This window comes from Fringilla coelebs (assembly GCF_963513975.1).
Source record: "Fringilla coelebs genome assembly, chromosome: 1".
NCBI classification, from domain to species: Eukaryota; Metazoa; Chordata; class Aves; order Passeriformes; family Fringillidae; genus Fringilla; species Fringilla coelebs.
Window position 1 is genome coordinate 56684974 of NC_140028.1, and position 24697 is coordinate 56709670.

At 38.1% G+C, this 24697-nt stretch overlaps 1 protein-coding gene across 1 annotated transcript; it reads right to left on the bottom strand.

Moving 5' to 3' along the window:
* Positions 1 to 11475: 11475 nt before the first annotated feature.
* Positions 11476 to 24633, bottom strand: LOC311153184 (protein-glutamine gamma-glutamyltransferase 5-like; the record flags this gene model as incomplete). Its single annotated transcript, XM_084204814.1, has 13 exons — positions 11476 to 13153; positions 14109 to 14242; positions 14565 to 14722; positions 15580 to 15906; positions 17258 to 17500; positions 17603 to 17706; positions 18410 to 18542; positions 19502 to 19679; positions 19917 to 20045; positions 20562 to 20680; positions 21604 to 21846; positions 22156 to 22335; positions 24627 to 24633. 13 exons carry the CDS (start codon positions 24631 to 24633, stop codon positions 11476 to 11478), a joined length of 3633 nt encoding a protein of 1210 aa, XP_084060940.1.
* Positions 24634 to 24697: the final 64 nt, after the last annotated feature.

The following is a 24697-nucleotide window of genomic DNA, read 5'->3' on the forward strand; positions in this document are numbered from 1 at the left end:
CTGCATAAGTAAGAAAATGGACAGGTATCTTGCATCATCAGAATTCACCTTAGCATTTGTTATTTTTTCATGAAATAAAGGTGAGTTTCACAGTGGGTTAAAGTTCATAAAGTGAGATGCTGACAAATGCAGGCACCTACATGCAGAGTTCTGAGGACTTCTGCTTGGAGGCACTGCAGTTTTGTACGTGCCGAATTTGTTTCTCCAAACTTCGCAGTTTGCACGTCCCACTTGTACACTCTGAGCAGTGTGAGCAGCTGATTTGTACCAAAACCAGGTCAAGATACACATTCCTTAGCACACTTGGCACTGATAGAATTGATATTTCTATAAAATGCAGCTACTGTTTTCTTTCATGGGGGAGGAGATGATGTTATCTCTCATATTCCACAGACTGTTGAATAGCTCATCCTCACAGGAGAGGGAAATAGCCTTATCTAGAAGAATGACATATCACTTTATCCTAGGCTATTTTGTGCAACATATCTAACATATCTTTCACTTCTCAGTTTGAATCTCTGCTGCTGAACTGAGAGAAATGTACAGGTCAGGAAATTTCTGAGATATAGAGAAGCGACGAGAATATCTGAGTAGCCGAATGTTTTAGCCTAGGAAGAGAGAATCTCTATTTTCCTGTCTGCACTCCAAAATTATCTCCTGTTTTTTGCTTTTCTTAGACAGTTTATGAGTTACTGGGTAAAATATAGATGTGGTGCTTAGAATCATGTGCTCCCTCCACCTTAACATTGATACTGTAAAATCATACTGTATCAGCCTTAGCCACCTACAGCTCTCCATGATTTTTTGTTCTGATCCATACTCTCTGCTGGATTGTTCCAGAGTCCTTTGGCATGGTGAGTTGCATGGGATAATTTTGAGACAGGCAACTTCCTTTGTTCACTGTGTGGGAATTTATGATATTTGTTGGTGTGTTTGGTTACATTTGGGGAATCCAATCACTAAAAATTCAGCAGTGAGGCAATTTGTCTATCTGGAAAGGGTCTGACCTTTTTTGTACTGGTTTCTGTAAATTATTTATACTGTAAATTGGGGGCCTAAAATGCAGGACCACAGTAATTAATATAAATGTTTACTAAATAATGAATAATATTATTCACTATTTACACAGCCATAACAATAGAAGTAGCAAATAATTCACAACTTAAAAGGCAAATTTATATTATTATAGAATAAAGCTATAAGGGAAGAGGAAATAAGATTTATTTAAGAACTTCTGCCTTTCAAGCAGATAACTTCTTCAACAGAAAATGTTTTTTTAGCACAAGTATAAAATCAGCTTCTTATTTTACCTCAAGTTCATTCTTTTAAAAGTTCTGTTATATCCTTTTGTTGCTTGAGGCACAGTTGCTCTCTCAGTATTTATTATGAGTAACACTGTGATATTTACTTTTCACAGGCACACCTTAAGGTTGAAAATGTATTTGAGGCAGAGGCTAACATCTCAATGCTAAAGCTCTATGTTACCCCAATTTTCCAGGGATTTTGTCAGTAATTAGTATTCTTCTGTGTCAATAAATCATTTATATTTTCATTCTCAAACATAATTTCAGCCCAGAGAGAAACTGTAATAAATACTTATTATGCACATGATATATTACTAATGAAGAAGATGATAAATTGCTAATGGAAAAAAAAAAGTATTGTGAAAGCCTTGCTGAAATACAGGTAATAAATTACTACCAGAATACTTAGAATACAATTTTCAGGTGATCAAACATTCTTATTAGATTTCATATGCCCTTCATACACACAGTGCTCATCCAGAAAAATTCTACAGGTTTCTTCCTGCTCCACTGAATCCATCAGAACTTTGGACACTGATATCTGAAGGAGCCACATCTAGCTGGGAATTAGCTAAGGAAGAAAGACATCTAACAGGATTTTATGCATCAGCGGGTCATCCCGTTGTCCCACATGATGTCAGGTCTGAAATAAAAGAAAATTGCCCAAGGAATATTTAGCAAAATAAATCCTAGAAGGAAATGGGAAGATTCAAAATTCTGATCATCATGCTTGTCAGAAAGCTGCTCAATGGAGGAAGCTGAGAGCCAAGTGTGACAGTGTTGCCATCAGGGCAGGGAGTTCATCAGCATGGGACCTGCTCCCAAGGTCCCCAAGCAGGAAGGGCAGAGCAGGGCCTGAGCAGGGTCACAGCTGCAGGATGGGCGGGCAGGGACACGGGGATGGGGAGGACCTGAAGCTCGGCTGGGGTGGTGGTCAGGGTCAGGAGTGAAGAAGTGGGAGGCTCAGGGATACCTGCCACCCAGCTCAGGCAAGATCAAGGGCAAGAGCTGCAGCTGCAAACCAGGTCAGGGTGAAGACAGGGAGGACCTCGCCTCTCTCAGCCACTTGCACACAGCTCTGCTGCATGGCTGCATGGCTGCATGGCTGCATGGCTGCACCAGGCTGCATGGCTGCAAGGCTGCACCAGGCTGCACCCCAGCCCACAATTAGCCCTGCAAGCAGGTGGGTGGATGAGGGAAGATTTGCACAGGAAGGCTTTGAAATGTTACGCTGCTCCTTTTTGGGGTTTTAATCACACAGTCATCTGCTAGAGGATAACATTTCCAGAGTGAAAGACCAGATACCAAAGCAATTACAAGAGGTCAGACAAGTAGAATCATCTCTCATATATATAAAATACAAATTCAAATGTCTTATAATCTCAGAAAGGAGAAATACTCCCAGTGAGCATCTGTCAAAGAAAGAGTTTGATATTCAGTTCAATAATCTTGGACATAAATAACACAAAATGGAGAAAGACTCACATTTTAATGCAAAATCCTTAATCCAGTAAATTTAACATCAAGGATTTTAACATTGGGAGATGTTAGGCAAGGTCAAAACTTAAAGTACAAGCTCTGCATTCCCAGAAAGCTCAAGCAGATTTCCTTAATAGTAAATCAGATATATTCAATGCAAATCTTTACTCTTTTGAGAGTATGTATATTCTACCAGACATGAGAAAGTAGATGTCAAAATTTCTTAATTAAAAGAGGATATTTTAGCATCATTATAAACTGATTTTAGACACTGGGAATGTCTACAACAGGATGCCAATTATTTCCTTCCAAATAACTTACTTCAATGCTTTCATGAAGTTTAATTTTAAGGTTCTTCACATTCAAGCTCTAAATACTTCAATATTTTAGTTATCCCTCAAAATTTTTTTTTAGACAAAACCACACATTTTGTTCCTGCCCCCCAAGTAATTTAAACTATTGAATCGACACACAGAATGTTTTCTATTTGGAGAAAAAACCCAATACTTACATTAGCAAGTATGTTACATTACCTCTTTTTCTGTTTAGTATTACTTAAATCAGACTTTCTGTCATAAAAAATGTCACTTGTGTATTATTCTATATTGTTTTTAAACAGAACCAAGTAGTTACTTTCTTCCCATCCAATATCACAAACTACCTAGTAGTTTTCCTTCTTTTAATACCTGAGACATATGGTTTAGAATTAAAATGCTCATATTTCACTCTATTATCTTTTGGATATAGCATTCACAGCTTATTAACTAGGGATTCATTAAGCCATATGGTGAGTAGTAGTTTCACATCAGGTATCACTCAGTCAAATAATTAAACAGTTGCTCTGTTCTAAATGCACTTTTCAGTCCCAATGAGACAGGTGAAGATAATGCTTACCTAAACATTATTCTACTTAAGTGCTCTTAAAATAGATTCATATCCTGATTCGTAGTAGCAACTCAAATCCAAATAGATGGGTGCCCAATGGCATTATCTTTTAATCAAACATAACATTGTGCCAAATAATGAAGCAGGGCTCAGACCTCTCATTAAGAGCTCCTTTTGTCTTTCCAAATAATAATAGGGGTTTATCAGCAGCAATTTACACTTTAATAGTTTCTGATAAAACTCTTCTGCTCACATAAAAGCTTAGCAAAAGCATCTTAAAATTTGTAATCCAAATTGAGTTTGCCTCTTCAAGTTTTTTTATTGATGCAAAAAAGTCTAGCTGTGTTAAGTATAGGTTGTAAAATTTTGTCTTACTCCTACCTGAGTCCTAAGATGATAAACAGTTTGCCCTATATCCAACATTTGTTGCTGAAAATTCCCATGTTCTTAGCTCTGAAGTGCTTTAAAATTAAATGATAACAAAAAAATACAGCCTCCTTTCCATTACCTGCTTTCATATTACAACAAAAAGATTTGATGGTTTTATTCCTATTTTCAGATGCTTGCTGATTCACACAAAGAAAACCCCAGATATTGTCATAATTTAAAATACTCTTTACAATTTTAAATGGGGTTTAACTGTTTGGGAAACTATTCACTGTAGAGATGTCAAAGAATTATCTATGTTACAACTGAAAGTATAATCTTTTCCCTTTTTAAGATTTATATACAAGAGATTTTAGATCCAGGATATTAATGCATCTTTGTTGGTACTTGTGAAAGGAAGGTCAGTACCTTAACCCTATTGTAGCTTATTTTTAAACACAAGACCAAATTGAGTAGAACTAAACTTTTTAATGAAAAGAGTCAATAAATAATGAGCTTTAAAAGTTGCAGAAAAGTATCATCCACACATTCAGCTTTTTACCTTACTCTTATTAGTACTATTAGCATTCATTTACTAGTACTCTTAGTATTTGTAGTTTTTCTACTGAAATTAAAAAAAAAATAAAAAAGGAAAAATAAGCTAAAGCTATTTAGCTGTTCTACATAACCAAAATAACACAAATGTAAACTATTTAATACTTCCACCACTTGGCCTTGAAGAGAGATTCCCAAATAATTTCAAATTTGCTTGTTCTCCATATTTGGATCCTCTCTCTTCAGAATACTTGTGTGTGCTAATTCTTCAGTCATGGCAGCAGCAGACCCCATGGAGCTGGGGGCATCTGTACATGACTGAGATTCTAGTGCACTGACTGAAAGACTGAAGACTGCTGCTGTGAGGAAATTTTATCCACAATTAACATTTTTCTACCTAATTTTACTTATGCAGATGGAAATATATACATTTCAATAGGTATATTTGTAACTACAAAAACTATTTCATCTTTGAAGGTAGTACTTGGCACAAGTTTTTTGCAAATGCTTTCCTCTGTCAGCTTTCTAGAGCTCTGTTGGCAAAGATACAGAAGATAAAGATGACATTTACAAGCAACTCAAGTAATTTACATCTTTACAAATTAAATCTTCTTGTAAATAGCCACTTGCTAAAAAGCAGCACACAGGACAAGCTTTGAAAGAAAGCAAATGAGATGAATGCATTTGGGATAGAAGGAGTTGAACCAGAAACTTCTACTGAGTAAACAATACCTTTTCTACATAATCTCTATAAAGACTAATGTTTAGGAGCCTTCTCCCTCATTAATGCATTCATTTCCCTCTAAAAATAAATGAGGAATATGATGCTATCTGGATGGCAACGTGTTAGTGGTCCAGACAAGGAGCCAGGAAATATCAGGTAGTTTGCCTTCAGCTTTCTATAGACACCCAAGAAAAAAAACATTTAACAAAGGAGTAGGTGGAAAAAAATTATGTTATGGGGATTATGGACACCACTCAAAGCAATAGTTATATCCATCCCTCTGGGAATCAGCAGAACAAAGTTAAATCTTTCTTTTAGAGTACAACCAGCACCAAGTGCCTGGGAAATTTATATCAAGATGTAGTTTCCTATCTGATCCTTTGCTTACTGGAACTGAAAAAGTCCTTTGCGTCCAGAAATGCCCTTCCCAGACAGACAGAGAAAATTACTGTCTCCTCTCTAATGGGGAACAGAAAGACAGCACCCTTCTGTTACAGATGGGAAAACAGATTATACCGTGAGAGAAACACAAGGAAATCAAATCCTTTGGGATATTGATAACACATTTAACTGTGTCCTAGATTTTGGGTCTAGCTTGGAACTGTACTGACATTCGGTGTTAAAGATGAACATTAAAGTGTAGCTTAAATAGAAATGACGAGGGCTATTTATAGACTTTGCAGATATGTACGTGTTATATTCATTCTCAGCACATCAGGGATTAGACCATTTAAAGGAATTTGGCCTGAAAATACCTAGCTTCTGGACCTTGACTTGGCTTAAGAGTAATGAGAAGTACACCGGGTTCAATGCAGATCTCACTGGCTCAAAAGTTGATACATATTGGGACATAAATCTTGGGCACCTCAAAGTTTAAAAAGAAACAGCAAGGCTCCTGCAGAGTTTGTATATCAGCAGAATTAAGCAAAATCCACCCCAAAAACTTCAGAATGGCAGTTTTGGGCATTCAGTCTCTAAATTTTGCCTTGTACGAAATAACTCTTCCATATCTTATTTCTGTCTGATCCATGGTCTTCAAATAAATTTGATAACTAGTTTTATATGAGCATATGAATTTTCACTTCAAACTTTTTATAAACCAGGTCTCAATGAATCCTGTTTATCATTCCTTCTGCATTGATACTGTCCTTGGCAAATGGCCTCCCAGTGATGCAGAGAAGTGCACTTTAGTATTCAGCTAATGTACAGTTGGGACCCCTAATGACTCATGCTATTATAAAATTGACAGAGATCACCTAAAGGAAAGAAACAAGATCATTAAAAAAACCTCAGTATTCTCCAAGTCTTGTAAAATTGTGCTCTGAAGACAGAATTCCCTATTAGGTACTCTGAAATGCCTAATGAAGGCTGTTGCAGCAATTTTTATTATATTTGCAATTGAGGAGTCTCTAGCTATTCTAATTGTTCTCCTTGTTTGAAAAAGAGATAAGGGCAAAAAAAAAGGTCAAAATTAAATTAAAATATAAGCAAAAATTAGAGATGAAGATGCTACATTTAGCTCAGTCAGAATTATGGAGTATTTCTAGGTCAGGGTTAATAGTAAGTGTCTCAGCTCTCCACCCAGAAACTGCTGTAGATGATGGATTAAGTTTACTGGAATATTACAAGAGATTGGAAAAGCAAGGATTCTTGGTAATATTTATCTCAAAGGCCAGCATTTTCTTATTTCTAGTTAATCTAAAGCCAACTTGACATATTGTCATAATTTTAATGAAATTTGAGGTTTGATATTCATAAAAAGGAATCAGAGAAACAAGACTCAAAGAACAGATTTTCTAAAAGGAAATGGGATATAGTGGTGACATTTATTTACTCCTTGAAGATTTTCCCTCCTTTACACATAATTCCTAGTTTCCTAGATATTTGATTTCGTCGTTTTTTTCCTACCAAATCATACGCAGCAGTGAATGCTCTTTATCCAAACCCTGCAGTCATGATCAAAAGCCTACACTAAACATGGAGAAAATACCCATGCAATTTCAATGTATGATGGGTAATGAACACACAAAAAGGTACAGGAGGTACAGATTGCTCAAATAAACAAAGCCATCTACTGAACACCATCAACAGCAACTTTTCTCAGGAGAGAAGGAAGGTTCTGATTAGTTGAAAAGTTAGACAGGTGTGGCCAGTTAGTTACAAAACATAATTTAAAATCCAAATTAATGTGGTAGCAGACTTAATTATTTCTACAAACAATTAGCAGAATAGTAATGAAAGATCAGCTGTTCACGTATGCTGCATTTGATACTTGGGTTGGGAACAGTTTCTGCTTTCAGCCCTGCATTAGTATCTTGCACTAAACTTCTATTCCAATGTTACTCAGAGTCAGAAAGTTACTAAACACAAATAAGCATAACAGCACACTATGTACCATACCTTGCAGTTCAAAGACAAAGAAGCAGGAAGAACATATAAAGGCAAGGAAGAAATTCCTCCCATCTAAGGCGCTGAAGGAAAGAAAGAGCAGGAATACATGTAAAGTGTTTGAATAGGAATTCCATCTACAAATAAAGACCTTTACTTAGGTCTGCAAAAACACCTCTGGAAATGCAGCAGGAAGGAATCAACTTCTGAAAAGTCAGATATAACGGAAGTATACAATAGGTGACATAAAATTGCTGCTTAACAAATAAATAAATCCTTCTTATCTTTTGCATTTTGAATATTTTCACATTTTTCTGGTCAGCATATTTAATTGCTTTATTTTTATACAATTTATAGTATATATTCCAAAATATTTTTGTTTATTTTAACACTAAATAAAATTACTACAGTGTTTCCTTATTTTAAGCTTCTCGTCTGATACAATATATAAAATTTAATTTACCTCTATAACTAATGCTTGGTAGGAAATTTGTCCATTGAGTTATACCTTTCAATATTTTTCTTGCAGGTAATGGAATATATAAAAATAAATCACATTTCACTCCAGTATTTTATGGTATGCTGCCAGCAAATGTCCAAAGAAACAAAAACCGAAAGCATTAAAAGTGAAACCATTACCTTGCCGATAAATCAGAGAAATTTCTCATTAAAAGAAATTATTTGTAAAGGTCTAATGAACTGTTAGGGATAAGAACTGAAAATTACCACATATTAGAATGGTAATTTTCCTCATCTCTAAAATAAATACAACCTAATTTAAGCTGGACACAAAAGTAAATTCCACTAGTCCCATTTATACTTTTTAAATCATAGAAAGGGTAACTATAACAATGCATGAGCAAACACCTTTTTTCATCGCCTAGGAAAAAATGTGAATATATTTCCCTCACCTAAATAAAATTCATGCCTGAAATGAGATTAAAATTAGAAATTTATTCCTGAACACATAAATATGACAGTACTGTATTTAATTTCTAACGACTATAACTGTCATGCTTGAGTTGGCTTTTCATTCTCTAAAATAGACTTCTTTATGTATCACACCACATTACTGAATACTATTAATCTTCAATATATTTAATACATTGGGCAAAAAAAAATTTCTTGTGGGTTTTACTGCAAGAAAGTATATTTGAGACAGTCATTTTGGTCTGACTTTGCCAGTTGTGGGAATAAAAACAAACCACAAACAAACCAAGCCACAACAAAACAAAAATATTGTGGAAATTTAAACCATGTCTCCTGACAAAGGAGCTACCTTATGAAACATATGTTAGAGCCTTCCATTCATAAACGCTTAAGAAGAGGATAATTTAAATTCTGTTGGTTTTGGGGCTTTTTGTTGTTATTGGTTTGGGGGCTCTTTTTCTTTAGTTGTCCACATGTTGCCCACCCTCTCTGGCCCCCCAATGTGTAAGAGACTGTACAATGGACTTTGATAAGATACTACGAGCTACCCTTTGTAATGTCATGTATGAGACAACAATATCAATATAATTTATTCAGTATTAGAATAATTTTGAACCTAAAGGATTTCTGCCTTCCCCTATGGCTCAAGCTAGAATGAACTTACTCCGTTTTTCAAAAGCAATGCATATTCAGCATATATGGCAGGAAGAGTGTGAGTTGAGGTGGCACATGCTCTCAACAACTCCAATGACCAAATCTTTGGAGCTTCTGAAATATGCAGGCAGGTTCTTTTTCAGAAATTAGGAACATCAGAGAAGTCATGCCACTACTGGGAAAAGGAATCTGAAATGTCATTTGAGAACTAGGTAGCTGTCATGTACTATTAACACTTTAAAAAAAAATCACTTTTTTTCTTAAGTAAATACTGTCAGTATCTTTTCTATCTCTTCCTCTGCCCCCCAAAGGTTTGTTCATTTTGGCATTTCTGCAGATTGAAAGTTTTACAGAGCAAAGGAAAAACTCATGCAACAAGTGGAAAAGTTTATTGAGAGAAAAGAGGATGCCTTCATTTCTCCTCTAACATCAAACTGAGTATTTCAGGTAAAGTAAGAAATCTATAGATTTCCCCTGACTTCAGATCCTATTCTGAAGCCTTGTTTTCAGACCTTGAGGAAAAGAACAGGAAATTTAACAGAAATAAAGTGGAGGGATGATATCACAAACCAGTCCACTTGCAGAGATTTAGTCTTCACTTTTTAAGCAGTATTACTGAAAAAAAAAATAAAAAGAAGCCAAAACAGTAGAATGACAGGTGGTTTTTCAATTTTTATTTTTATTGTCAGTCAGGCAAAGAAATTCTCAGCACATATCTAATGGACACTATTGAAACTGTGCAAAAAAACCAAGTCGCTGAGTTATGATCACTCTACTACAATATCCAGGCAAATCTTTCTTCTACACTACTCAGAATTACTATGCAGTTGATAGTGTTGGCATGTTCATAGCTACCATCTGACACCACACTTTTTCAAAATCCTCAGAAGGTTACTCAATCTCATCACATGGGGCGTAAACTACAATGATACTACTGAAATACTATTGCTAAATGGCTGAAGATTCTGCAGCACCAGCAAAATTACCTTACCACAAAACCCCACTAACACTTGCTACTAAAATTAATAGACTACTAAAGACAAATAACGGAGGGATGGGAGGTGTTGTCAGTAAATGCAAAATTCTTACGAGCAAATCTAAAATTCAGGGATAGTTTAATTGTGACAATGTATAATTCCAACTCCTGAAAGACCTGGAGAGGGTTAGCACTGGAACAGTACCATCATCTGAAGAAGATGTAGTATATTCCATTCACCTTCTTAAAAACTTTCAGCTGGGAGGACTTGATGTTGGAAAGGAAGGATAACATCATGCTTCCTTTTCTAAGTTCAGGTCTAGCGGCAGACTTCTCCTAGCTATACTCAATCAAAAAGGTACAGCTGTGGATTTAAAGCTTTTCCTAGTAACCTAAATGCAGACAAGGTATGTGAGAAAATTTTTGAAATACGCTATATGAAAAACAGTCAGTTGTGATAGCCAATATATTGTATTGATTATTCATTTCATTGAGTTTTTCAGACTTTCTAATATGACCTCTGTATTCCTGATACTAGGTCTGTAACACATCAAGAGTAATAACACTAAAATTATTATTTAAAAAAGGAAAAAGGATTAAAAAAAAGACACAGTTAAACTCTTCAGCTGATTTGCAACGATTTAGCTGCTCTGCGACCTCCGCAGTTTTCAGCGTTACACAGCTAGGGAGACAGAGTGCCTGCAGAACTGACACAGCCACACTGGGGTTCAGGGACCCAGCGTCTGTTAGGTGAGACATAAGACACGTCTGCTGTCACCTCTGCAGCATCCCAAGGACAGCACATTTCATGAAGGGAGATAGATTTGCTATGAGTGCTGTAGCCCAGGGAGATCTGAGAAATGTGCATTGCAAAAAATCAAGAGAAAAGAGAGTGAAAGCACATCATTTATAAAACAGCTTGACTGAGCAAGTAAGTCTGATTACCTGCACCGTGCCACTATTGTCACGACGGCTCCACAGGGAGCACATTCATTTGTCATTTCCACCGTACCGTATCTCAAGACATACAAGTATTACATCAAATGCATCCCTCAGCAGTTGGCTCGCAGCCTGCTTTCTGGCACATCCCAAATCCATAGATAAATGCTCAGGAGCAGCACGCTGCTCTTCATCACCCTATTTCTAACCTCTTGTAAAGCATCTGCACGCAGGCTTTATTTCACTGGCTTCAGGTTTTCCCAGGTTACTCTCCGTTACAGATATTTGCGTTTGAAATAGGTGAGAGTACTCCTTGGGGGACTCCAGGGCCGGCGGGACCCTGCCAGAGCCAGGGTACTGCCAGAAGGGCAGGACCCGGAGCGAGTCAGGGTGGCATAGGGAGAGGGAGAGGTGGAGCGGGGCAGGGTAGCGTAGCCAGAGCGGGACAAGGTGTAGGAGGAGCGGTTCAAGGAGCTGTAGGGGGGGCGTGTAAGTGTGCCGTAGGTGGCACGGGTCGAGGAATAGCCCAAGCGCCCCTCGGGGCTCCACAACGATCGGGAGGCGGGAGCCCACGTGGAGCCAAAGCGAGTGGTGCTCTCATAGGAAGGGCCCCACTGAGAACCGCACAAGGAGCGAGAGCCGGAGGTGCCCACAAGCTGGGAGATGGAGCGAGAGGTGGGGGCACAGAGGGAGCGGGCTGTGGGACCCGCCGTGGGGCGCGGGGACGGGGAGCACGGCAGGCAGGCAGCAGCGGAGGAGTCCAAGGGCTGAGCGGCAGGCGAGCTGGCAGGGCGGCCCACCAGCGAGGCAGAGGTGGGTGAGCACAGGGAGTGGGCCGCGGGCGGCCCGACGGGGCGGGGGGCTGGAGAGCACAGCGAGTGGGACGCCGGGGGTCCGACGGGCCGCTGGGGCGCTGGGGAGCACAGCGAGTGGGATGCAGAGGCAGTGCCCACCTGCAGCACTGTTGGGGTGCTGCTGCGGTCAGCAGCACGGGGCACTGGGGAGGCCACCGGGGAGCACATGCCGTGGGCTACGGCGGCGTTCAGGGGCTGGGAGGACAGGGCTGCCCCTGGGCCGCACTGAGGCTGGGTGGTGGGAGAGGGTGTGGAGCTGCAAACGACGTGTGAGATGGAGGCACCGGGCACTGAAAGGGGAGTTGCAGGTTGCATGGGATTACCGATGGTGTGGATTACTGGAGAGCACATGGAGTAGGACGGCGGAGCAGACATAGGGACGGCCTGGGTTGCCCCACTGGGATTGGGGCCACCCATGAAGTGGGTCAGCAGCGCACTCACCGCATTATTCGCGGGGACAGAGACAGAATAGGACATCGGCCCCCCTCCACCTCCAGAGGGGTGTGTGGGAGCAGGACCTGTCTCAAACACCACGTGAGGCATAGGGGTGCAAACGGGGTTGGATGCTGGGGCTGGCATGGAGCTGTACACGGATGGAGCCATTGGAGCGCACGTAGCAGGAGGTACAGTCTCGCATATGACACGGAAGCCAGGATCGCATCCCATCTCAAAACCAGGATTGATGCTTGGATTGAAGCCTTGGTTGCAGATGGAGTTGCATAAGGGATGGCCTGCAGGGAGGTACACAAAATCGTACACAGGCTGCCCCCCTGCGCTGCAGTTTGGGTTGCACATCGGGATACAGATATATTCACACATGGAGTTGAAGGCAGGGTCTGCCACAGGGACAGCCGTTCCGGCTCCCCCAGAGCCGTTCATGGGGACAGAGCCATTCTCACAGACTGGGAGTGACCCATTCTGGCCGATGGGCAGGACACCATTCTGGCCTGCCGAGCAACACACTTCAGCTTTGGCACATCCCTTGCAGTAGGCAAACTTATGGCACCCAAGGTTGGCTAGGAGCCGGTGGCAGCCAAGCCTGTAAGGTGTAAACTCCACAATGGTCCGTGCCTGTTGATTGGATGCCAGCGTTCCCAGACTGGAGCAAGACAAAGAAAATAATTAGGACCCTAATCATTAGCACCCAGAGACCTAAGCGCTACAAGATGAGCACACAAATTAAGTTTGATTTGCTATGACATATTTTAGAAACAAACTGTTATGACAATTTTGTTATTCTTGTCTTTTTCCAAAAAAACCCCATATTCTCTCTTGTAAAAAGCATGGTGAAAGCTTTTGTCCTAAGAGAAGATTTGGAAGACTCCCATAGTCGCTTTTGTAGTTGGAATTGGAAAATCATTTGTGGTACTGACTTGAATTCTTAAAAAACGCAGCACCCATCTGCCTCAAAGGTGTATTTATTGCTTACCATTTCCAGCAGTTCAACAGAGCAGCTTTGTGGAATCCAGTTCATTACTATTCAGTAGGAACAATTCTTAATTTCTTGCCCTTAAAACTAGTCATACTTTTGTAAGTTCTCCTTGTCATGAAGAGAAGCAATGCATATTAATGAACAGCTACTTTTCCTAGAATGTTACAGCATCTTGGAAGCTTCCAGTTTCCTGTGATTAACGTGTTATGAGTTTAGAATGCATATTGCTATTTCTCACTGTCGTTCTCTAATTGTTCCTATATGTGGTTAGTGTTAGTTCATAAATATTTAGAGGAATTTTATTATAAACTCAATAGGATTGTAGAGGATGGGGGACCCAGTTAGTACTTCTTGTAAAGAGAAGTGTGCAGACAGATATGTGATGCACCCACTTAAATCTTGAGAAAATGAAGCAGCAACATTCCTTGCCAGCTTTAAATTATCAGTTTCAAGAGGAGTGAGGCTTTTAATGGGGTCTCAGACTAATAAGAAGCAAAATGTCCCGTTCATGTGCTAAACGCCAAAAATACCAGAACTATTTTCTCTCTCAAAGCCTGTTCTGAACTTGCACACCTTAATCAACCCCCAATATTATCCCCATTTCAAGAACTGATTAACTTACTCAATGGTCATTGGCTCTTTGAATAAACCACAGCCTTCTAATGTCATTACACAATTCTTCATATCCTCCTGGAGAGGATTACAGAAGGAAATCTCTGCAGTACATGGAACTTTCAGTCTGGGCTGGCTCAGTAGCTAGTTAAAAAGAAACAAACACATTTTATGTTTTTTCATTCTTACAAAATTGACAATGAGGTAAATAAATGGAAGGGAAAAAAATTAAAAGGATTATTAATACTAATTTCTTTCTGATTTGCTTCTATGATCTGTATACATTACTAAGTCAACTGTTTTACTTTAAAAATCACGCCAATCTCACTACATTTAAAAAAAAGCAGTAAGATAAAAGAAAAATGTAAAATATTTCAACTTTATTGGCAATGTACATAGGAAGTGGCCCATAAGAGTCACCAGGTCTGTTCCTTAGATCCCAAATTCCATAATTAAAGTTACTTACCTTTACAATAACAGGTGGTCTGTTGACCACAATATCCCTGCTCACCATCAGAATTTCTCCACACTCTGGGTCTGAGACAGCAACCACTTTCATAATGTTGTGATCACAGAGATAAGGTCCATATTGATTATATGATATACACAGCGGAATTTTTTTCACTGTAAAACAAATTTGTTTCTTTTATTTTTCTGAATTTTAATTAATATTCCTACTTTCCTTCCTCCTAAAGTTTAATTCACACTTACAACAGCTTAATTAAATACTAAGTTATCATAGCATCTTTGAAAATAGACAAAATTTTTCCTAACTTAGGGTGATACATTGCTATCTTCAGCAATCAGTTTCAGAGTTTTCAATTAATCTGTCATTGAATTTGCGACATTAATTGATGATGATGATGATAATCATTAAGCAAAATTTTGAATCTTTCCTCCCAGTGTAATTCCTAAAACAATAATTCAAATATAGGCAAATTAAAGCCTCATAAAGCAGAATTTTAATATCAGCCTGAAATTTTGTCTTGTAATGATCTGGTATAATGAAAGAGATCTTGTTTCTTCCAGAAAAAGACATTAATTATGGAAACAGGCGTTTATGTTCTTCTACACATTTCTACTTCGCAGCATATGGTATGCCTAGGTGCTCTATGCAAGTGTTTTACACTGGCTGATATTTTCTGGCCGAAGAAAACATTGCTTTTCTGATAGACAGCTGCAGCTTTATCTTTGTATTGAGTATAGAGTCCAGAATTGAAATTTCAATGAAACAATTTTTAAACTGTCATAAGAATCTCTAAACCTTGAGAAATTAAGGAAAGACTACAGTTTACCTGTCACCATACATGTAGTATTGACATGGTGTTGATTTTTGAGTGATCACCCTAAAGGGAATTCAGCTGTTGATATTTAACACTGTACACATCTCACTTCTCACCACTATTAGGAAGTCTCCACAAACCCTAAAAACCAACCAGCTCCTAAAAAGAACAGAGTATTAGACAATTTCACCCTCTTACCTTCCCGTGGACCCAGTGTGACATTCACACTGTCTTTCCAAAACTGATCCATTGGGCAACCGCTGTAGGTTATAATTTGTGCGCACAAATTGAACTTCAGGGTTTTGTTCTCATTACGCAAATTTTCAAGCAGCCAGTTCAGTTGGACATCTTCACCATACATTGGGCAGTTGGCCATCTTTAACCTCATGTTAATTCCAGAGTCACTCAGAAATGGGTTTTTCAGAGACGATAATTCTCTGTCGATATGGCAGTTGGAAGCATTGCAATACCCTGGGTGAATCCTTCTGTAAGCCCGGTAATAGGCTTCTTTGTTTTTCACAGAACCTGTTGAAGAAGATATATGATAATGAATCTGCTGGAGGCGCAAGAACCCTATTATTATTCTACCCAAATAATAAAGATAATTAAATTTATTGCTTCTTCTTCTTGAAACCCAAAGTAGCAGGTTGTTGTAGAACAAATGCACCAGATAATGAAATATTAAATACAGCAGACTGAATGCATTGAAGAAAATGAACACCTTAGGGAAAAAAAAATTATAAACCTTATTTTACTTTAAGTAGTTAAATGTAAAAAATGGTCATGTAAATCTCAAAATGTATGGTTAGTACAAAACGGAAAATATGACTCTCTAAAAGGATAAGGGTGAATATGAGATGCTACCATTCTCTCAAAAGACAAAATATGCCATTAAAACAAAGAAACTGTTGATTGTTTTCCAGCCAACCAACCAAAAAGAAACAAAAATCCCCACAGAGCTTGCAAATGTACAATCAGCTGTGATCTGCTGTTCATTCCTTTATGCAGTCTTGCTGGTTGAACTCCTCCCACCTACTGGAATATGAAAATCAATAATCCATGGCTCAAAGTAACAACAGCAGGATATGCGAATAGTACATTAATTTAGTAAGTAGGGATATTTGCTGACAGACCCAGTACAAGAAGCAACAAGCAAGATGTTAATCCTAGGTTTAGAAGAATTTGTGGGTTTTTTTAGATTATCTCGAGTCTTCTAATCTTTTAAACTACTTTCAAGGTGAAACCAAAACATGTACATATAAACAGTGTTATTTAAAGGGCTGGAATGCACATCCTGTGAAGAGCAGGTAAGAACTTTGGCTTTATCTTGTTTGGAGAAAAGGAGGCTAAGCAGCAACCGCATTATTCTTCCTTGCTTCCTGAGAAAAGGAAGTGGAAAAGGAGGTGCTGAGCTCTTTTTCCTGGTGTCCAGTGACAGGAAGCATGGGAATGGTTCAAAGCTGTGCCATGGAAGGTTTAGTCTAGATATGAGGAACAATTTCTTTATTGTGAGTCTGGTCAAACAGTAGAACAGGCTTCCTAGAGAGGTGGTTGACGGGCCTTAAAAAGAGGTATTTAATGGTATGTTTCACTTAGTCCTGACATGTAAGGCAGTTGGACGAGATGGTCGCTGTAGGTCCTTCCAGCTGAAATTATCCTATCCTGTCCTGTCCTGTCCTATCCTATCCATTAGTATGTGCTTTGTTTGAATTATCTAAATATATTTAGAAGTTTTAAAAGCAAGATCTTTGATGCCTCTTTCTCAAAAAATGAAAATACTTTCTTCACATTTAAACACAGGAGAGATTACTTTGATACTTTTATATGATTAGCCTGTAAAATTTCCTCTAGCCCATTCAATATCTTTTCGTCTTACCTAGTTCATACTTGTAAGCTCCAGTGATATCTTCAAATTGCTCACTGCCAACACTCTTGGTGATTAGACGTTGTCCACACGGCCATGTGTCACAGAAAAATTTTGTTCTTTTGGCATTGTTTTGGGAAAGCCAGCCAACATAGTTTGAATTTACTCGAGAAAACATATGATGGCCATCATAATCCAAGTCCAGTTCCCCTTCCCTGATGCTTCGAACCCATGTAGGACCACTGCAAGCTGAACCTAAACGAGAGAATAAAAATGTTATAAAACATTGTAACCTGAATAGTAGGGAAACTCAGCAATGTAATCTGAGGAAAATCATTCCAACTATAGAAAAATTACCTCTGCCTGTTTCCAGAGGTGTTGGATCCAGACACTGCCAGTCACCACAGCACTGATTGATATCTCTGCGAGCCATCCAAGATTCATTCCAGCAGTGGTATCGCCTGTAGAATGAAGGAATATACAATTAAAGATGTCTCTTGGATTACCAAATTTAACACCTATGACAGAGGAAAACTATGTCAGCATTGATCAATTGAAGATTTTCTATGTCTAAACACTGTTAATGACGTTTATGACAGGAGTGGTTTTGTTCGCTTTATAGCTCTCAGGCTGGAAATTTGTTCCAGAACCCCACAGACCTGATTGCAAAACCTGTCTCTTTTAGTAGATAATATGATGACACTGTTCTTTTGTTTAAGTGTAATAGGAATTGAAAGGTTTATATGAATGAAGCAATCCATTACAAGGAACATCAGGAGGACAACATAGGTATCAACCAAGTGATTATGACTGAAGATAAAAGTCCAAATTAGGGATAAATTTTCCTTAGCATTTAATGATCTACTTTACACTTTTACAGCTTCTAAGCTTGATGGCCTTATTTTCCTCAGCTGAGAGGGATAAGCAGGCAGCATGGATTCTCACAAGAGGTTTTGCTTTTTTCTTTTTTGAAAATCTACATTTAGTAGACTGCCTCTTTCATAATGTCATGGTTTTGAAATGCATTATTAGGAAACTGAAGAGCATTACCCAGATAAAGAAAGAGATGCACCAAAGAGAGACTCTGATCTGCTAAATTTATACTGGTTTTCCTATCTTGTAATTTTTAAAAGGGCAAAAGAGCTTTATATTTTTCTTATTTACCATAGTTTGTCTTTGCCACACAGGTTTTTACCAGTAGAGTCAAAAATCTCATTGATACCAAGGGGATTCTCAATTGAGCAAGGAAAACAGAAGCTTGTGACAACACGGCTTGGAATTCCCAAACACCTCATCACTGTAAGAAAAAAATATGAATGAATCATTACAAATCACAATTAGTCAGGCAAATCCTTCACTTATTTTATAAAAAATTATCTGATATTCTAATTTGCAGTTATAGAAACAAAAGGGATAGGAAGAAATATTCGGGATGCAGTATCTTCAAAATTCTTTTTAGTTCTTGAAAAGCAGTTCGAAAAAAAGCCTAGCAGAAAGGAATGTTTCCTTGCTCTTCTATCTTAAAATAAAAACCAAAAACATCCATGAAACCAGATGGTTTAAGTTCAGTAATCATTAACCTGATTCTGCACTATTAAAACAATTTTTTTTTTTTTTAATAAATAGTGTGGTCCATATAGAGCCACCTACAGGACTTCAATTTATTTTTTTTCATTCAATGTAGAAGCAGGTTCAGTGTTATAATGTTATAAATGTTATAAAGCTGGAACTCAGATCTTCTGTCTGTAGAGCTTAGTGCACTATTATCTAATATTTTTCATTAAAAGGAGAATTTAGCATAATGCACTTGTGTTTTGGGTGAGATATTACTATAGATCTTCCTGTTCGTAACTTAATGTTTTTTCTTATCCTTCAAACATCACCCAAAGCATAAATTTTGGCTCCACAATGGCATTGTGGAGGTTGTGTTGATTCCTTCCAACCCCAACTACTCTATGATTTAATGATGCTGCACTTAGTCTGTGTTTTAATAAAAGTTTCAGTATTGATAACTGTATAATATAAAGGTCACAGAGAAGATGAAACTACTTTTCTTGCTCTTCAACCTGTATAGGAAAGCAGAAGGTTGATAATAAACACTAGATCAGGAGCATGAGAAAAATGTTCAATTTCTTTTCTAGTACAATGCTTATGAGTGAAATTATTCAAGTAGTTTTTAGGGTCAGAAGTTTTTGATCCTTGGTTTCTTTCTTCTTTGCTCTATTAACTAGGTAAGGGCCAACTAAAATATCATACCTGTGCACATTACTGAAGCAAGAGATCCACAGTACCCATATCTGACTGGCCTGCATCTCCCACTGTACCACTGCTGTAGAATAGGGACACTTCCATTCCAGGAAAATGGCTTTGTTCCTTTCAGGTAATCATTGTTTTCCGGAATCTTCATGATACTGTTAGTGGTGTGGCTGCTTATCTAGAAAGAGAACAGAAAAACAACCTTTTCAAATGGCCGACCATGTCTTCGCATTCTAAGCATGTCTCAAAGTCACCAAAGATTAGCATTAAAAGTTTAGTTTTCCTGTGAATCTGAGCACAAGAAGGATTTCCCCTGCTTGCCTGCTGTGTTAGAGTACTGTGCAGTTTGTCCTTCTACAATACAATGAAGTGTGACGTGATCTCTTCAGAGGTCTCACACCCCCATAGATCTTACCATGTGATTCACCACCATGCTGACATGCACAGGGTCATTGCGCCAGCAGTGGTCACGATCAGAGCCATGATGGTAACTCGCACCCATATCTAAGATCTTCAAGCAGATATCCAGAATCCCATCTTCAAACTGAGGAAAAATACAATAACATAGGCATCATGGTATGCTGATGTTGCTAAAGTACCTTTCTTATCAATAATCCAGTATTTTTCAAATATATGAGTTGCCTTTCACCTCTCCTGCCCTTTTTTTTTTCTTTTTCTTTTTTTTTTCTTTTGTTAAATCAAGCACAGCTCCTAGTGGTCTGCGTGGTATTGCCTATCTGCCTGAAGGAAAACCAAAGGCAAAAACATGTCATGTTTACTTATGTTTGACCAATGGAATAATTTTTCTTCTGAAGTACAGTGTTTGTGTCACCTGTTTCCAGAACATTGTGCAATTTCCCTCATTTTACTAGATAAAACTTTATTCCAGTTATTTGGGCTGCAGTGAAATTCTCAGGCATTTGGTTCTTGTATGCATAGTCCTAACTGATCTTAAAAACCTTTGCATTACAAATAGAGCATATATTTCTGAAAAAATACAAACACTTCATTTATCAGTATATGGATATCATCTATTTCTGACCAAGCGTTAAAAAAATACCTGTCCAAAGTGCCATGGTCGAGAGGTTATGTGCTTGTGGACTCCTTCATACAGTATTCCATGTTCATTCAGAACATATTCTTCTCTATGGGCCTGATTGTCCAAATATACAGGGTCATCTGGAAAAGATGAAGGGCTTTCATTCAGACAGAATGTACCTTTCTAGTACTTCTGTATTTCTGCATCACTGGTTCCCTCTTTCCTTTCCTACCAGTTTTTGATGTATACTTTTATGTTAAAGATTGTGGGCTCTTTAAGCGCTCACAGACAATTCATTCCTACTTACAGCTAGATAATATCTTTATTAAGTCTCTCCCTGCTGTAGAACGCATTAATGGAAGAGTTTGCAATTTATCTTCACACTAAGCTGTTCTACAAGTCAAACACTCAGCAACATAGAGTTGTGTATCTGATTTAGATTAAATCAGCACAGACAATGTGAATATTTGTCATGTAATGATTTTGGTGAGGTCCTACAGACTCCAGAATTGCTTGCTACCTGAGCCAGATCTACAGAATTTATTTTGTATTTGTACTGTATTATTTTATGATGGCAAAACAGTATTCACAGAATTACAAAATGGTTGAAGTTGGAAGGGGTCTCTGGAGGTGATCTGGTCCAGCCTCCAGTCAGTCCCAGGCCACATCCAGATGGCTTTTGAATATCTCCAAGGATGCAGACTCCACAGCCCATCTGGGCAACCTGTGCTAATGCTCAGTCACTAACAGCAAAAATGTGTTTCCTGATGAACAGAGGAAACTTCCCAATGCTTTCTATACTGTAAAGACACTGTAATAGTTGTGGAGAAAAAATTATGCCTCACCCCTACTACCACTAAAAAAACAAATTGAAACAGTGGCTTGAGACAGTCTTGAACTTGGAGGAAAAAGATTAAAAATAACAGAATTAAATCTCTCCTTGATTCTCATTGTTTCTGTTACCACATCCTTATGCACCAGTTAAATAATAAATATCTTCAACAGTTTTACTCAGCACTAGCTATTTTTCTTAAAACAATCTGATTGTCATTAGAGTTCTTACCTGCGCACCAAGGGTTAAAAAGAACATAAAAATCTCCAAGACACCGCTGATATGTGTGACCACAAGATGTGATTTGCATATTGAGAATATAACGGCCAATGCAGACATTGGAAGGAGGAAACACGCTGATACTGATGCATTTTGGCTGATGAACTTTGTAGGAAGCACTCCAGCAGGTTTGATCCAGACATCTGCCCATTGGGAAGGTGCATTTTGTCTCATTTGATTCACAGGGTCTGAGGCCTTTTCAGGAAAATAAAAACCACTTCCATCAGACTACTAAACAAAGCACATGTAAAAGGCTAGTAATTTGCTTAGGCATCATTTGCAAGGCGAAGCTCCCAAGGGTGGATTTCTTTTACACTTGTCACTTCTCTAGCAGAGTGAGAAAACTTTACATATTAGAAGAACTTTAGGGGAAGGTAGTCTCTTCACATGGAACCTGAGTAGGCTATGGAATATGAAGACTATGAAAAAAGTCTTCTGAAGTCTATGGGAAATATTAATCAACAAAGGATTAGGAAAGTCTGCAGAGTGTTTGGGAGTGAGTACCTGTCTCCACGGTGAAAGCAGCCTGGTCCACGGAGTCATCCCATTCTCGATTTTGGAAGCGAGCATATAAGCTAAAGGCTTGCCCTCTCCTTATTATCTGTCTGTCAGTTCCAAAGAAATGGGTATTATGTATTTGACAGTTGGAAGGACAGTTCAAGTCGACTTCTCCCAGCTCAATAACTGCAGGACAGAGAAAGGAGCACAAAGAAAAAGCCTCATATAATTAAGTTCCCAGTTTTGACTGCGGTTAAGATTAGGTGAAAGAGGAGACAACAATGAAAGACAGGGAAAACTCTTTCAAAATTCATTCAAGACTTTGTTCAAAATTCAGCAAGACTGAAATTAAGACATACACCCATAAAAGTTCCTTTACAAGTTCACCATTTTCCTAGCTTGCAGATGGAAACTTGTCCCTTTGATTTTTGTAGCTGTGCTACAAGTTTCACTTCTTTTATATAGTGCCTGACACTGAAGGCCAATATTAGTATCTCTACTTGAAAAGCTGACTTTGCATTGTAATATTCTCTCCACACATTACAACATGCTGTCTACAGTTACAGTTTTGCACATGCTATCATTTGAGATGTTTTGGTTTGTTTTATAAAAGAAATAAAATATTAAATAGAATAAGTAAAAAATTTGATAATGTGTATGTATTTGAAAGCTTAAGTGGCACTCCAAATTATTTATGAAAAAAATAGATATGTATAAATATCTATCCAAGACTTAAAATAATGTTAAATATGAATGCAGATGTCTCAGTCTGCACTCCCAAAGTCATAAAAAACTTTGCAGATATCATTGAGGAACTTAATGGAGAAGGAAATATTCACAAATTGTGACATTTTAAAATGCTGACAATCTATCCCAGGTGCTGTGATTAGCTTGACAAAAATCTTGGCTGATTCCCCCTTAGGCATCCTGCCTGCATATCAGTCATTTCATAGGAGTAATTATGACACTGGTGCCAGAAGGATGGGTGGCAACATTCATCTTTACTTATTTGCATACAACTTTTTATTTTCCAAAGTTTTTCATTCTAATTGAAGGTGATGGGAGCCACATATTCTCAGCAGTTTTGGAAATTGAGTTTACTGATGTACAAACTCTTGTATATTATTATAGTTTTAAAGGGTTATGTTTGGTCCTGTTAAGCCTACAGAAAAATCTAACTATGGCACTTCTCTTAACTACGTGGGTACCTACAGAATTAATATTTAAGGGAAAATCATTTTTCCCATCCAAAACCAAGGGTGTATCTACTCAAGGGGAGACTCATAGCTAAGCCCTTAGGACGAGGGAATTTTTACCACAAACCAGTGGAGTTTCCCAGGACCACATCTTGAATTAAATAATAATTTAAATTAGTTGAGGAGGGGGTGGGGGTGGGTGGAATAGGTAGGGAAGAAGCAAAAAGAAAAGCTTTTTTATCTGTTTTTTTTTTCCTTGAATAAAAATAATCTTGTTTCTCATCTAACTATTTAAACTTGGTCATGCATTGGTCATTCAGATTTTCAACAGAGATCAGCAACAAATGTAGAGCTGGGTGCTACCCATGATAAAAATATGCACACAATCAATAATAACCAAAAAAATATAGGAGTGCATTACATCATTATTGCTCATGAATACAACATACCTGCTGACAAGAACAAGCAACAGAACTGAACTGAAAATCTCATATCTTAATGAGAGCTGTCAACCATAACACAAAGTATTCTGGTCAAACCGAGAGTACTTATAGCACACATGGCAAATTCCTGCGGTCAAGAACACTGAAAGAACCTGATCCTTGCCTGGTCTCTGGAGGTGTTTATAAACCAAGACAACTACTCTTCATCCACTCAGTAATCCAGCTGAACTGGAACATCAGGGAATGAGGTATTACATTTCCCAGGGAAGCTTTCTAAAGTCAGCCCACAGCTTGCTTATCAGATTTAAGTATTGCAACTGGATCACAAACGAGCTAATGATTATTTTCTTAAGTAAAGACAGCTCAGAAAAAATACAAAAGGCAATTCAGTTTCACATTTCTTGCTGGTTTTCTGCCTCTGGTAGAAACCTAACCATCAAAACCAGTCACGGGTTTTCTCTATCAATTCATATTTTTCCTTCATTCAAGACAGAATACTTCAGGTATTCATTGGAAAATAATTGCTTCTAGCATGAGGATACTAAAAGCTTGCACTCTGTACTTAATGCTAGCAGTAAAGTTTATTCTTTTCCATGCTATTTTCTATTTTGAGAATTGGCTGTTGTTTCACTAAATCTTTTCCATAGCTTTTTCCTTCACAGTAGTTTTTTTCAAAAGTTGTTTTTTCCTGTCTCACTAGTTCCACAAAGAACATCCAAACATACAAGTAATCCTCACATAAAAATATGTGCAATTTTTTAGGTCTGTACACATGATCATTAAATTATTTCTGTTTTCAGTGCTGGTTTAAAGGACATTAAAGTTTCAAGACACTTACCTTCCATTTTTTCTTCTACATGTACTGGAATCTGAAGCGCAGTACTGGTGGATATACCAGCTCCTCAGCAA